Source organism: Micromesistius poutassou (assembly GCF_964030765.1).
Source record: "Micromesistius poutassou genome assembly, contig: SCAFFOLD_5768, whole genome shotgun sequence".
Classification (NCBI taxonomy): Eukaryota; Metazoa; Chordata; class Actinopteri; order Gadiformes; family Gadidae; genus Micromesistius; species Micromesistius poutassou.
Window position 1 is genome coordinate 1 of NW_028179853.1, and position 14,374 is coordinate 14,374.

Sequence of the window (14,374 nt, forward strand, 5' to 3'; positions counted from 1 at the left end):
TCAGTCGATCATATCTTCTTTCAGCGGAGGCTTCTATCCAAAGTGACTTGCAGTGGACTCAGATGCACGCCCATAAGGAGCAGGCATCTTGCCGACCTCTGTGGCCCACAGGGGCATTGGGCATCAAACCCAGAACCTTCTGGCTTGGGGGTCGGGGGGGGGGGGTCAATCCCCCTAGCCCCTAGATCCATCCTGTGGCTTCATTTTCCTAACCAGGCCTCATAGTAGCCTGGTGTGGACGCAGGTCGGTGTCACCCATCCCGCAGTGCAAGCCCCGCCCCCCCCCCCCCCCCCCCCCCTGTGGGGCCGTACCTGGACCAGAGCGACACCGGCCATGAGGATGAGCAGGGAGAGCCACTGGTACACGCCCAGCCGGCGGCCCAGCATGGACACCGAGAACAACGCCGTGGTCAGGATCTTGAGCTGGTACGTCACCTGGTGGAACAACCACAACGCAGGGGGAGAACGACGTGTGAGAACTCTGAGTGTCAGTCCGTCACCGAGCCAGAGCTCACAGCCAGAGGGATTGTATTGTTGGTAAAGTAAGTGCCATTAATGACTAGTTAGTTAATTCATTCATTAACGAGGTTGGGACATATCTGCTCACTGAATGCGTACGGGTCGTAGTAGAAGTTCAGGTAGTTCAGGAGTGTTGGCACGCATCTTACAGCTGTGAGGAAGATGTCTACCTACTAGTTTATATTTCACCCCACAGTAGCTAGTCACCCATCCCAGAAACTCGTGCCGATTGATGTTTTCACTGCCAGTGTGTTGGGTACCTTTCCACCCGTCCGAGGAGGCGGCGGTGGCGGACGTACCTGGTAGGTGGCGGCGTCGAGGTTAGACAGCGCCACGTAGAGCAGGTTGTTCTGCAGAGTGTAGATCCCGGACGGGACGGCCAGCTTCAGGGTGTCCAGGGGCTTGTGGAGGATTTCCTGGCGCAGGACGCTGTTCAGGGCTCGCAGGCTGTACTCTGTAAAAAAAAAACACAACAGCACAATAAATCATGTTCGCTTTTCAAACCAAACAACGTTCAGGGTATTGGTGAGGCTTACGCCGACCCTGAAGTTTTCAACATAGATGGTAAAATAATAAAGACGGTTCACTCGGCTTACTGTGCTCCTTCAAGACGAGCAGCAGACAAGCCACGATCTTCATCAGCTCCGCGACCACCACGGCGGAGGAGGCCAGGTACCGAGGCCCGTCCCCCTGCAGCGTGCGGGAGTAGCGCATGGTGAGCACCAGCGAGGTGGTCTGGAAGACCAGCACGCCCAGGGACAGGTACTTCAGCCGCGGGGACGCCATGGTGCACTGGTCGGTGGTAGTCAAGGCCTGGGAACAATTCAAACAAACAAATAAATGGTGAAAATAAACAGGGAAGAGAAGGGTTGGATTTATTCGTGTTGGCTGTTTGGCACGATGATACGTGTATATATAATAAAGATAGAAATGGAAATGAAGGAAGGAAGAGTAACAGAATGGACTCACCTCTCTTGACACTTCCAGACAGCCTGTTGAGAGAAAGCTTCAGATCCGACTTTGTAACATTAAAGACTCCGCATGGGGTAGTCCGATGAACTGAAATGCAGTAACCGGCTTTTTTTTAGTTTTAGTTTTTTTTTACAGCTAAGAGTTAATAGAGTTACAGTTGAGAACACTGCAATGTAAACAGTGACTGCAATGTCAACAGAGCTGTCAGAACCGACACTCAGCACAGACCCTCCACTCCCCGCGTCCATGCACCTCGACCGTGCGTCCTCACGCCAGCAAATAGCTCTGCACGACCTCCGGCATTTAAGCCCATTTTTACCGCAAATATCGCATGTTTAATTTCTATTAGCGATTGGTTTGCAAGTGTCTCCTAAGAGAAGGCTGAACTTATCAAGGAAGCGACCAGCTCGAATGACTTCCGTGTAGCGGTGCCTTTCTCTGGTCGGACGGAGCGTCTCTTGCGGCGTACCGCCCCCAACAGGTCGGGGACGGTATCGGCCGACTGAATTTATCTTTTGGCTGAATAGTCTTATATATTCCACTCTTCATCTATTGATATTCGATCTGATATTCAGAATTGGTATGAAACTTTACTTTAAATTGCAAAACAAAACACCACAAAACGAGTTTGAGGGTCTAACAGGATCCAAGCTTTATTTCAGAGAGTATGTGACGATTCCATTTATTTTCATCAGACAGTTTTTGTTCTTTCTCATTTGACCAATCTTACTTCATGTAATTAATACACATACACATATATATGTATATACATACATATATATACATATATACATATATGTGTATACATATACACACATATATAATATTAACTACTTATGGTTAACAGAACAAAAATACACTTAAAATATAAAACAGTCTATTTACATGCATATGTAACAACCATTACCATGCATAAGTATTGAGTGGAAATAGGCTCCACAGGCACGGTAACACATTGGCAGAGTAAAACGGTGATTATCGTGAGTTTCACAACCATGTAAAACAGAACATATGTCCATGTTCGGACACGTGTGTGTGTGTGTGTGTGTGTGTGTGTGTGTGTGTGTGTGTGTGTGTGTGTGTGTGTGTGTGTGTGTGTGTGTGTGTGTGTGTGTGTGTGTGTGTGTGTGTGTGTGTTTTATTAAGTCTTTCAATTCAACAGACTACAATGGATATTAAATCCATACAAACGTTTCAGCTGGTTTCCAAAAGGTAAAAATGGAACAACTTTCCCCCCCCCCCCCAGAAAATTAAAAATAAAATATACAAATTTGGCAGACTAATATGATTTGGTCTTGGACATATTTCTGTTGTATTGACGATTAACACTAGAGCGAGTGATTGTCTGTGGCTCCGGCAGTGAGACAAGGTGACACTCCGATCGATAGTGAGGTTATCAACGACTGTACAATTACACACCCTGGCGTCGGTAGAAAAAAATGATAATCAAAAGAACAATTAAAGTGGCACAGATACACTGATTGTAGTTAGGCAGAAACATTGACTTCAGAAAGATATTGACCATTTTAAGAGACAGACAACATACTATAATGTTTATAACAACCAATATTTCACCGTCAACTGGATTGTCCACTAATTTGTATTCTGCAAAAAAAAATGAAAGTGTCTCATCAAAACTATAAGGCGAGTAGCAATACTAACATATTATTTTTTTTGCATAAAGTCTTTCAAGCCCGTTACAGATTGCCTGCAGGTATTTGTGTCTCCAAAGGTCGGGCGCTGGCTAGTTGTACGTTTGCGTTGTGACGTCTCTGTACATGGAGGCTATACACAAGTCCATGAAACACAATGTCGTTTCTATGATGACGGCACACAGCTGTAGCAGAACTATGTACACCACAGGCTGCAGAAGGGAACAAATGCATTGTCGTTCTTTGAATTTTGCATTTATGAACATGCAACAGATATATATATATATATATATATATATAAAAAAAATCCCCCTTTTTATGAAAAACAAAACATGACGACAACAAATAGGCAGTTTGTCTTTGAGAACGAAACATTGAATTCGATACATTCAATGTCAAATAAAAAAAGGTAAATACATTATTTTGAATCTGGAGTTAGTAAGGACAGGCCGTAGAACGCGACGTGGAAGGCTTGGCGTGGAGCCGGTGAGTCACGGGGAACCGCCCCTCCGACGGCGCCCGGGGCTGAGGGTGTTCTGTCGTCGCGTGACCTTCCCCGACCTTCTGTTCTCACCCTCACCGAGACGTGATGAGCTCTTCTTCCGTTCCTCTTGGGCCTCGAACCAAGCCGAGCAGAGAGGGCTGCGGGCCGCGACCCCGGCACCAGACGGGGGGGGGGGGGGGGGGGGGGGGGTCATCCAGGCCGCGGTTAAGACTCACAACACATCACCTCCGTTTGTTTTTTTGGTATTCAGAAGCTTTCGTTTCTAACAGACAGAACTCAATACAAACCCTATAAAAACACACAGTACCCTTAAGTGCAATAAATGACAGACGACAAAAAGAGATGAAATTAAAACAAAAGTCTCAAAACGGGGAGAAAGATGAGTAACATGACGGGTGAAGTGTCGTTTTCTGTTGGACTACATAAAGATGAACCCCCGCCCCGCCGCCCCCAGAGTCAGGCGTCCTCCTTCTCCTCCTCTTCCTCTCCTCCTCCTCCTGCTCCTCGTGGGCCGGTGGGGTGATGATGACCCCCTGACCACCCCCCCCTACGCAAACACCTGCATGCCCCCCCTCTGCGCCGGCTGCGAGGCGGGGGCCGGCGGCGGCTGCAGCAGCTGGCCCTGCTCTGGAATGTGCGTGTGGCGGGAGGAGGGCAGCGCGTGGTGGGGGTTCCCCAGCGGCGTGGGGCTGGTGGTGACGTCGGACCAGTCTGAGTTGGAGTGCGGCGAGGAGGAGGACCAGGGGTCGGGGGACTCGGGCGACGGCGTGAGGTACGGGTGCTCGCTGGGCGCGTGCGCCGCCGCGTGGCCCGGCGTGGCGCCGTCCGAGCCCGCCGTGGAGTAGCTGTGCTGGGAGGGCGGCGTGGGGTACTTATCCACGGGGCTGTGCCGCGCCTGGTACGGCGGCAGCGGGCGCGGCTGGCTCTCCGCCAGGCCGTGCGGCGCGTGGCCCAGGGCGTGGCCGTGGGGCCCCCGCTGCTGCTGCTGCTGCTGCTGCTGCTGCAGGGCGTGGGCCATGCCGTGGCCCAGGGCCACCTGCTCCGGGAGCTGGTACATCAGGCTCTGGTGCGGGGCCCGCCCCATGTGGCCCTGCGTCTGGCCGGGGCCCTGCTGCGCCCCCCCGCCCCCGCCGCCGCCTCCGCCCGGCGGCTTCAGCCCCGCCTGCCCGCCGCCCCCCGGCCCCGCCGGCATCATCTGGAAGGTGACGATGGGGGGCAGCTGCTCCCGGCTCATGGTCACGTTCATGGGGCCCCCCATGGCGCCGGCGGGGCCGTGGTGCGGGGCCATGCCCGGGTGGGCCGCCGCCGCCGCCGCCATGGGGTGGGGGACCAGGCCGAACAGGTGGCCCCCGTAGCTGTGCTTGGGCATGCGGACCCAGGCCTGCTGCTGGCCCAGCATGTGGCTGACGGGCGGCAGCAGGGGCCGGGCCCCGGGGCCGGACAGCAGGGAGGGGGAGGTGGCCGCCGCCGCCGCCGCCGCCGCCGCGCCCCCGCCCGGCGGCTCGCCGGTGTACGAGTGCGGAGACTCCAGGGAGTCCACGGGGGACATGGTGACAGACGTCTCCGGGAGACCGCCGCCGCCGCCGCCGCCCGCCATCGCCTTGGGGTTGTTGGCGGTGGCGCCCGCCGGCCCCCCGCCGTTCATCGCCAACGCCGCCCCGCCCACGCCGGGCCCCTCCCCTCCGGTGGGCTTCTTCCTCCGCTTGGCCTTGGGGTCCTTCAGCTCCTTGGCCCCGGGGCCCATGCCGCCCGCCGCCGCCGCCGCCGCCGCCACCTTGGCGGCGCCCGCGCTCCGCCGGCTCTTCTTGCCCTGGGGCCCCGGCCGCATGCCGATGAAGGCGTTGCCGTTGGCGCCGCAGACCAACGAGGGGTGGCCCCCGCCGCCGCCCATGTGCGGGGGCCCGTTGTGCGGGCTGTGCACCAGGTTGTACTGGTCCAGCAGGCGCACGATGTCGTGGTGCATGCGCTCCTGGGCCGTGTCGCGCGGCAGGCGGTCCAGGTGGTCCGTGATGTCCCGGTTGGAGTAGTGGTCCAGGAGCACCTGCGCCGCCTCGAAGCTGCCCTCGCGCGCCGCCAGGAACAACGGCGTCTCCTCCTGGAGGGGGGGCGGGGCGGGGGGGGGACGTCAGGTGGACAGATAGAGATACACCCTAACTCTATCTAACTAGGTCGATCTATGTCGATCTTTATCACACGGCTCTTCTCCAACGCTGTGGATGGAAACGCTCCGTTCACTTGCGTGGCGCCTTCCCGACTTCCTGCGGTGAGTTATTTTTCGATAATTGACCGTTGCTAAGCGTCTAACGACCGCTGTCGAGGAAAGTGGAGTTTGATTCACGTCTCTCGTATCGCTCCGCAAGCAGTCCGGTAACTTGTCAACCCCCAGCGGGTTGGGTTGCTAAGCGACGTCAACGTCTTTGGCGGACTATTTCCCTGCTGATCAACAACACTACGAATGGTAATTGTAAAAAAAAGACACAGCGTGTGAAGTTAGTTTTTCGTTTTGGCAAGTAGCCGTGTAATAAGCGGGATATAATGTATAGAACGTCGCCGGTCATTATCTAAAATAAGCCCCTTAAGGGCGAAGCAAGACACCTCTGCTTCACGTCGGTGTCCGGTTCGCCCGGTTGGGACTTATTTCCCGATAATGACCGGCGTTCTATACATTATCCCTTACATATCGATGGATGGATCGATATATTCTTGCCCTATATCGATCGATATATATAGATAGATATATTATTAAATTGCATTTACACACACTTTAATACACTGTGAAGCACTGGCACCGGGCCACTTTATAACTGATAGTTTCTTCAGTTTGTTCTTACTTCAGCATTGACTTCATTTGACTATTATTGTTTTCCTCAGCGCTAGAGGTCAGAGGTCAGAGGTCAGAGGTCAGAGGGGGGGGGGGGTCGCTCCACCCACCTTGTTGTCCTGCATGTCCCGGTTGGCTCCGTTCTTCAGCAGCACCAGAGTGGCCTCCACGTTGTTCACCGCCGCCGCCCAGTGCAGCGCGGACTTACCTGTGATTATGGGATGGATGAGGGGAAGGGAAATGAAGCTTTAGAACCATCTTGTGAGGGAAGGCATGAATCTTTAAAACTATCTCGAATGGGATTAAAACCAATCGCCCCATGGATAGGGCATGGGGCATTGGAACATTCGATTATTATGTTGGTTCTTTTTTTTGGTTCTTTTTAGGAATTAATCGTGAAGTGTAACAGTGTATTGTCGTTCTTGTTTTTTCATTAGATACAGGGTTGGCAAAACAACAATTTGAAAGAAATTAAGTGATTTTTCTCACCGTGGTCGTTGTTAGTACCAGTGTGTACTAGTGTGTACCAGTGTGTACTGACCGTGGTCGTTGTTAGTACCAGTGTGTACTAGTGTGTACTAGTGTGTACTGACCGTGGTCGTTGTTAGTACCAGTGTGTACTGACCATGGTCGTCGTTAGTGTGTACTAGTGAGTACCAGTATGTACCAGTGTGTATCAGTGTGTACTAGTGAGTACTAGTGTGTACCAGTGAGTACTAGTGTGTACCAGTGTGTACTAGTGAGTACCAGTGTGTACTAGTGAGTACTAGTGTGTACCAGTGTGTACTAGTGTGTACCAGTGAGTACCAGTGTGTACTAGTGAGTACTAGTGTGTACCAGTGTGTACTAGTGTGTACCAGTGAGTACCAGTGTGTACTGACCGTGGTCGTCGTTAGTGTGTACCAGTATGTACCAGTGTGTACCAGCGTGTACCAGTGTGTACCAGTGTGTACCAGCGTGTACCAGTGTGTACCAGTGTGTACCAGCGTGTACCAGCGTGTACCAGTGTGTACTACTGACCGTGGTCGTCGTTAGTGTGTACCAGTGTGTACCAGCGTGTACCAGTGTGTACCAGCGTGTACCGGCGTGTACCAGCGTGTGTACCAGAGTGTGTACCAGCGTGTACCAGTGAGTACCAGTGAGTACCAGTGTGTACCAGCGTGTACCAGTGAGTACCAGTGTGTACCAGCGTGTGTACCAGCGTGTACCAGCGTGTACCAGTGAGTACCAGTGTGTACCAGCGTGTACCAGCGTGTGTACCAGCGTGTGTACCAGTGTGTACCAGCGTGTGTACCAGCGTGTACCAGTGTGTACCACTGACCGTGGTCGTCGACGGCGTTGATGTCGGCGTGGCAGTGCACCAGCTCCTCCACCATGCCCTCCACGGCCAGCCGGGCGGCCAGGATGAGGGGCGTGGTGCCGTCGTTCATGCGGGCGTTGAGCTCCGTGGCGCGGTTACGGATCAAGATCTGAGGGGCGGGAGAACGCACGGCCGTGAGGAGGGGGGCGGGAGAACACACGGCCGTGAGGAGGGGGGCGGGAGAACACACGGCCGTGAGGAGGGGGGCGGGGCCTGGCCGGGAGACGTCTTAGGAGTGACGTGGGAGTGATTATAGGGGCGACGTTGGGGTGATATGGGAGATGTGTGCGGTTAACAAGGGGGTGATATGGGGGTGCTAAGGGGGTGATATGGGGGTGATACTTGGTGATATGGGGGTGATACTTGGTGACATGGGGGTGACATGGGGGTGACATGGGGGTGACATGGGGGTGATACTTGGTGATATGGGGGTGATACTTGGTGATATGGGGGTGATACTTGGTGATATGGGGGTGATACTTGGTGATATGGGGGTGATACTTGGTGACATGGGGGTGATACTTGGTGATATGGGGGTGATACTTGGTGACATGGGGGTGATACTTGGTGACATCGGGGTGATACTTGGTGATATGGGGGTGATACGGGGGTGATACTTGGTGATATGGGGGTGCTATGGGGGTGATACTTGGTGATATGGGGGTGACATGGGGGTGATACTTGGTGATATGGGGGTGCTATGGGGGTGATACTTGGTGATATGGGGGTGACATGGGGGTGATACTTGGTGATATGGGGGTGCTATGGGGTTGACATTGGTTGTGATTGAGTAGTGATATGATACTAATAAGGAGGTGACCAGGTAGTGATCTGATATTGATCTGGTGGTGATTTGGTGGTGATTTGGTGGTGATTTGGTGGTGATTTGGTGGTGATCTGGTAGTGATCTGGTGGTGGTGCTGGTGGTGATCTTTTAGTGATCTGATGGTGATCTGGTGGTGATCCGGTACGGTAGCGATCCGACCGTAGCGCCCAGAGTTCCCGGGCCTCACCTGGAACACGCCCTGGGCGTCGGCGGCCACGGCGGCGTGCAGCGGCGTGCGGCCCATGTTGTCGTGGGCGTTGGCGTCGGCGCCGGCGTCCAGCAGCCTCTTGGCGGCGTCGGCGCGGGCGTAGCGCGCGGCCAGGTGCAGCGCCGTCTCCCCGGTGCGGTCCGTCTGCGCCAGCAGCGTGGCGCCCTGGCCGATGAGGTCAGAGATCACGCTGGGGCCCGGCTCCTCCCCGCCGCTCTCCTCCTCCTCCTCCTCCACGTGCAGCCCGCAGTCCGGACCCCCCGCCATGCGCAGCGAGGCCAGCATCAGGGGAGTGTAGCCGTCTGGAGAGGGGGTCACAGTATAGTTATATATACTATATAGTATATATAGTATATATAGTATAATATATAGTATATATAGTATATATAGTACAGCGTCAGAGGGGTGTACCCGTCTGGGGAGAGGGGGTCAGGGGTTATAGTTAATGTAATCGAGAGGAGGACAGTATAGTAGTATAGTAGTGTAGCAGTATAGTTATATATACGGTAGATAATATACAGTATAAAGTACAGCATCAGGGGGAAAGGTTATAATTAATGATCCCCTGTCATGCTCTTTTAGGGTTAATACTTGCATTTGTGGGGTACTACTAGAATAGGGTTACCTGCCTGTATGTTAAAAATGCCCCTTCTTATTGTCACACTGTTCATTTCTACAAAACCAATTTCAGTGTCTTTCAAAAAAGATATATATATATCATAGTACAACACGGGCTATGGTGGCTCCTCTGGTTTGTGGTTTATGGTTAGAGCCACATGTTGGTACTGTAACCTACTCTAGGAAAGTACACTTATATATATATAGTATATATAGTACAGCACGGGGTATGGTGGCTCCTCTGGTTTATGGTTAGAGCCATTTGTGGGTACTGTAGTCTAGTGTAGGACAGTATACTTGTATATATATATAGTATATATAGTACAGCACGGGGTATGGTGGCTCCTCTGTCAGAGACCTTTCCCACATGAACCACTCCTTCAGCGTTATAGAGCCGTAATGGTGACCTGGTGATCTTTGAGACCGACACTCTGAGCTTGTGACAGGCTGATGACTCAGCCCACGGTGAACCACCACAGCCACACCGAGGAGGGCCGCTCTCCCCCACCTGGGCCTTTGACGTTGACGTCCAGGCAGTCGGCGTCCAGGTCGGCCTGCGGGGGGGTGAGGGTGATGTCCGCCGCCTTGTGGTGCTGCAGGGTCCACTCCCGCCGGTCCACTCCGCTGTCCATCGGCAGCGGCAGCAGGGGCTTGTCCTCCGTCTGACCGGAGGAGGAGGGGGGGGGGGAGGAGACAAGGGAGCTTAGGACACACGGAGGAAACGGAACGGCTGGATGGACAGACAGGCAGACAGGCAGACAGACAGGAAGGCAGAGAGGCAGCCAGCCAGACAGACAGACAGACAGACAGACAGACACAGAGAGAGAGAGAGAGAGAGAGAGAGAGAGAGAGAGAGAGAGAGAGACAGAGACAGACAGAGATACAGACAGACAGACAGGCAGGGAGACAAAGAGACAGAGAGACAGACAGACAAGAAGATAGGAAGACAGACAGACAGACAGACAAAGACGGACAGAGAGATAGACAGACAGACAGGCAGGCAGGCACGCAGGTAGAGAGACAGAGACAGACAGACAGACAGACAGACAGACACTTACCCGTTGTCTCTTGGGAGGAACTTCTTCGAGCCATCTCTGTCCCTGGCCTCCGTCCATCATGGGTCCATCGTGGGAGATGAAGTTCCTGAGAGGAGGAGGAGGGGGAGGGAGGAGGAGGAGGAGGAGGAGGAGGAGGAGGAGGGAGGGAGGAGGAGGAGGAGGAGGAGGAGGAGGAGGAGAAAGGAGGCGTTAGGGGAAGGCTGGAGGTAGTGCAGCGGACCACTGGCTCCATTACAGTTCGACTTTCTAGACGTCTGACTCCATTCCAGCTCCTCAAGGACGTCGTGGATCATTAGGGTTCTGACAGAAAGCCGTCTGCTCAACGGCAAAATGATAAATATCACGGATTTCCTTGGCTGTAGTCCAGTAAGTCGACACCCTACGCAGAGTTCGCAGAGTTCCTAGACTCTGCGTAGCCACCCCCTCCCCACCCCCTCCTACCCACTGTATGTCGTAGTTAGTTATAGTACTCCGCTGTGTAGCGTCTTATCCTAGCCATCTCTGTTGTATGCGGGGAATGGGTTAACCTAGTGATGGTTAGTGTATACGGGGAATGGGTTAACCTAGTGATGGTTAGTGCTTGGCACTTGGTTCTATGAACATCCTCGCTGTGCGGACAGAGATATATTGTTGCCTCTCTATCTTCTGACGAATGCCCTTATTGTAAGGCGCTTTGGATAAAGGCGTTCTGCTAAACTCCCTGAATTCAACCCCGCCGCCTTAAAGAACGGCACAGGAAATCATTACAACGCTTCTCAGCAACGGACGCACAATACACACAAATCATTTAAATTTAAATCTTAGCGCTGTAAATAAAACTGCACCTTATCTCTCCTTCTCTTGCACCTTATAAATCCACTAAGTTCCATTTTGCTCAGTATTTAATATTATTTCATATTATCTTGGAACTGCTAAGCACCTTATTGTGTGTATAGTGTTTGCATATTGTGTATTGTACTATCTATCTATCCATCCATCCATCCATCCATCCATCCATCCATCTGTATCTATCTGTATCTATCTATCTATCTATCTATGTGTATTTATCTATCTATCTATGTGTATCTATCTATGTGTATCTATCTATCTATATCTATCTATCTATGTGTATCTATCTATCTGTGTATCTATCTGTCTATGTGTATCTATCTATCTATGTGTATCTATCTATCTATCTATGTGTATCTATCTATCTATCTATCTATGTGTATCTATCTATCTATATCTATCTATCTATGTGTATCTATCTGTCTATGTGTATCTATCTGTATCTATCTATCTATCTATATCTATCTATCTATGTGTATCTATCTATCTATGTGTATCTATCTATCTATGTGTATTTATCTATCTATCTATGTGTATCTATCTATCTATCTATCTATCTATCTATGTGTATCTATCTATCTATGTGTATCTATCTGTCTATGTGTATCTATCTATCTATCTATCTATGTGTATTTATCTATCTATCTATGTGTATCTATCTGTCTGTCTGTCTGTCTGTCTGTCTGTCTGTCTATCCGTCTGTCTGTCTGTCTGTCTGTCTGTCTGTCTGTCCGTCTGTCTAGTGTTTCTTGCGGCCACTGACTTCATGCCGAAGTCGTCCTGCCCCACGGGCTCCCTCCTCTTGTCGTCCTTCTTGGCCATGAAGCCCTCGGGCAGCCACAGGACGCCGTGCTTGCTCTTCCTCTTGGCCGCCAGCATCCCCAGGATGAGGACCATCAGCACGATCAGCGCGCACACGCCACCCAGGTAGAACAGGAAGTGGCTGGAGAGGACTTCCTCCCGCTCGGCTGGGGGGAGAGAGAGAGAGAGAGAGAGAGAGAACGTTTGTTTTGTAGTGCAGTGATACAACATGCAGGGGTTAAAGGGTCAGCGTTGACTAGTGGTATTGGCACATACACACTGGGGACACAAAACAAGACACTAAATATCTATATTTTGTTAGAGGATGATCAATATGCCGTACAGGTCTTGTACACAATCAGAATGCATCACGGGATTAGACACACCGCCATATTGAGAGGAGACGAAGAGAGTTGCCACGTCTGATATATATATAAAAAAAAAAAAGCTGTGGCATCTTAAAGGTCCCGTGACACGCCACCGGGGGTGTGGTGTGGTGTGGTGTGATTGGCCGTTACAAGCCGTTTTGGAAATCAGCCCCTTGTGACATCACAGGTGCCACATCTGGTTGCCATGTCACGGGACCTTTAAGGCAAGGCAAGGCAACTTTATTTTTATAACGCACTTTTCCTACACAAGGCAGACTCAAAGTATACGCTTCACGTATAAACATTGTCATACGATAAAAGAAAATAATAGATAAGTTAAAAAAAAAAAAGTAAAATAGATAGAAAATAAAGGCAAAGTAAAAAAAAAAAAGCATTTTAGAAAGTGCAATGTATTTAAGTCCCACGTCAGGACTAGGACCCGACCTAAAGGAACTCGGTCCTTACCCACGTCGGGACTCCAACCCGACCTAAAGGAACTCGGTCCTTACCCACGTCGGGACTCCAACCCGACCTAAAGGAACTCGGTCCTTACCCACGTCGGGACTCCAACCCGACCTAAAGGAACTCGGTCCTTACCCACGTCGGTGTGACTCTGATGTGAGGTTTAAAACAAAACAACGCTCCTGACTCTCAAAATGGCGGCGGCGGCGGTCACGGCTCACGCCCCCCCGACGCCCCCCCCCCCGGTGAGCCCAGAGGCCCGGCGGTACTTACTGGTGACGGACACCAGGGGGTAGGGCAGCTCCGCCCGCAGGTGCTCGGCGGCGATGAAGGAGGCGGCCTGCTCCGTCTGAGTGAAGCAGTCGGCCGCGCTCTGGATGCACTCACGGTTATCAATCTCCAGGAAGACCTTAGAGCTGGAGGGAGGGGAGGGGGGGGGCGGGGGGGGAGAGACATAGGGGAGACACATGAGAGAGAGAGAAATATGAGAGAGAGAGAGAGAGACATATATGAGAGAGAGAGAGAGAGAGAGAGAGAGACATATATGAGAGAGAGAGACATATATGAGAGAGAGAGAGAGAGAGAGAGAGAGAGAGAGAGAGAGAGAGAGAGAGAGAGAGAGAGAGAGAGAGAGAGAGAGAGAGAGAGAGAGAGAGAGAGAGAGAGAGAGAGAGGAGAGAGAGAGAGAGAGACATAGGAGAGACATGAGAGAGAGAGAGACATGAGAGAGAGAGAGACATGAGAGAGAGACACATAGGAGAGACATGAGAACCTTTTGGTTCTCATCTCATTTAACCTTTTGGTGAAAATATAATGAAGCTTGTTCAAAAGGAAGGACCCAAAGTGAGTAAAAGTAACAAGAGTAGAAGTAATTCTGCCACTAAATATTTAAGTCAGTTTTATATATATATATATACATATAAAATCCTCCCAACCCCCTCCGTGACACTCCCACTTTGACAAACAGAAGACAGCCACAGACGAGACAAACCATCGTTTTGATTGGTTGATTGGCTGTGCGTCCCCCCCCACCCCCGCCCCCCATCACCACTTACCCGATGACCTCCTTGTCCAGCTCCCTCTTGGTGCGGCGGGGGCCCAGGCCCTGTGGTGGCGGGTCCTCCTGGCCGGCCTCGGGCCCGTAGTAGGGGAACACCATGGGCTTCTGGTCCTGGTCCACGCGCACGCGCAGGTTGGTGTGCAGCAGCGTGCCCAGGGAGCGCAGGAAGCCCAGCATGTCCCTCAGCAGCTCGCTGGGCTGCAGCAGCACCACGATCACCAGCGTGCCGTCCGCCACCTGGGCCGGCGTGTCCGCCGAGCAGTCCAGCCCGTCCCAGCCGCACGCCTCCGTGTTGCAGCTGCGGTCGCACACACAC

The 14,374-nt window shown here is 52.3% G+C and overlaps 1 protein-coding gene and 1 pseudogene across 2 annotated transcripts; both read right to left on the reverse strand.

The window, feature by feature from the left end:
* Positions 1-312: 312 nt before the first annotated feature.
* On the reverse strand, positions 313-1,898 carry LOC311371354 (UDP-N-acetylglucosamine transporter pseudogene; annotated as a pseudogene). The gene is made up of 4 exons (XR_014684178.1): positions 1,489-1,898; positions 1,116-1,332; positions 819-973; positions 313-435 (listed from the first exon to the last, which is right to left on the reverse strand). The product of XR_014684178.1 is annotated as a UDP-N-acetylglucosamine transporter pseudogene (transcript).
* A 2,282-nt stretch (positions 1,899-4,180) lies between these two features.
* LOC311371353 (neurogenic locus notch homolog protein 2-like) lies at positions 4,181-14,367 on the reverse strand (the record flags this gene model as incomplete). The annotated part of the gene is made up of 9 exons (XM_084489490.1): positions 4,181-5,743; positions 6,580-6,677; positions 7,791-7,938; positions 8,843-9,165; positions 9,990-10,143; positions 10,540-10,624; positions 12,131-12,335; positions 13,272-13,414; positions 14,054-14,367. Coding segments are annotated over 9 exons (3,018 nt in total), but the record flags the coding sequence as incomplete, so codon positions are not given.
* Between the last annotated feature and the right edge of the window lie 7 nt (positions 14,368-14,374).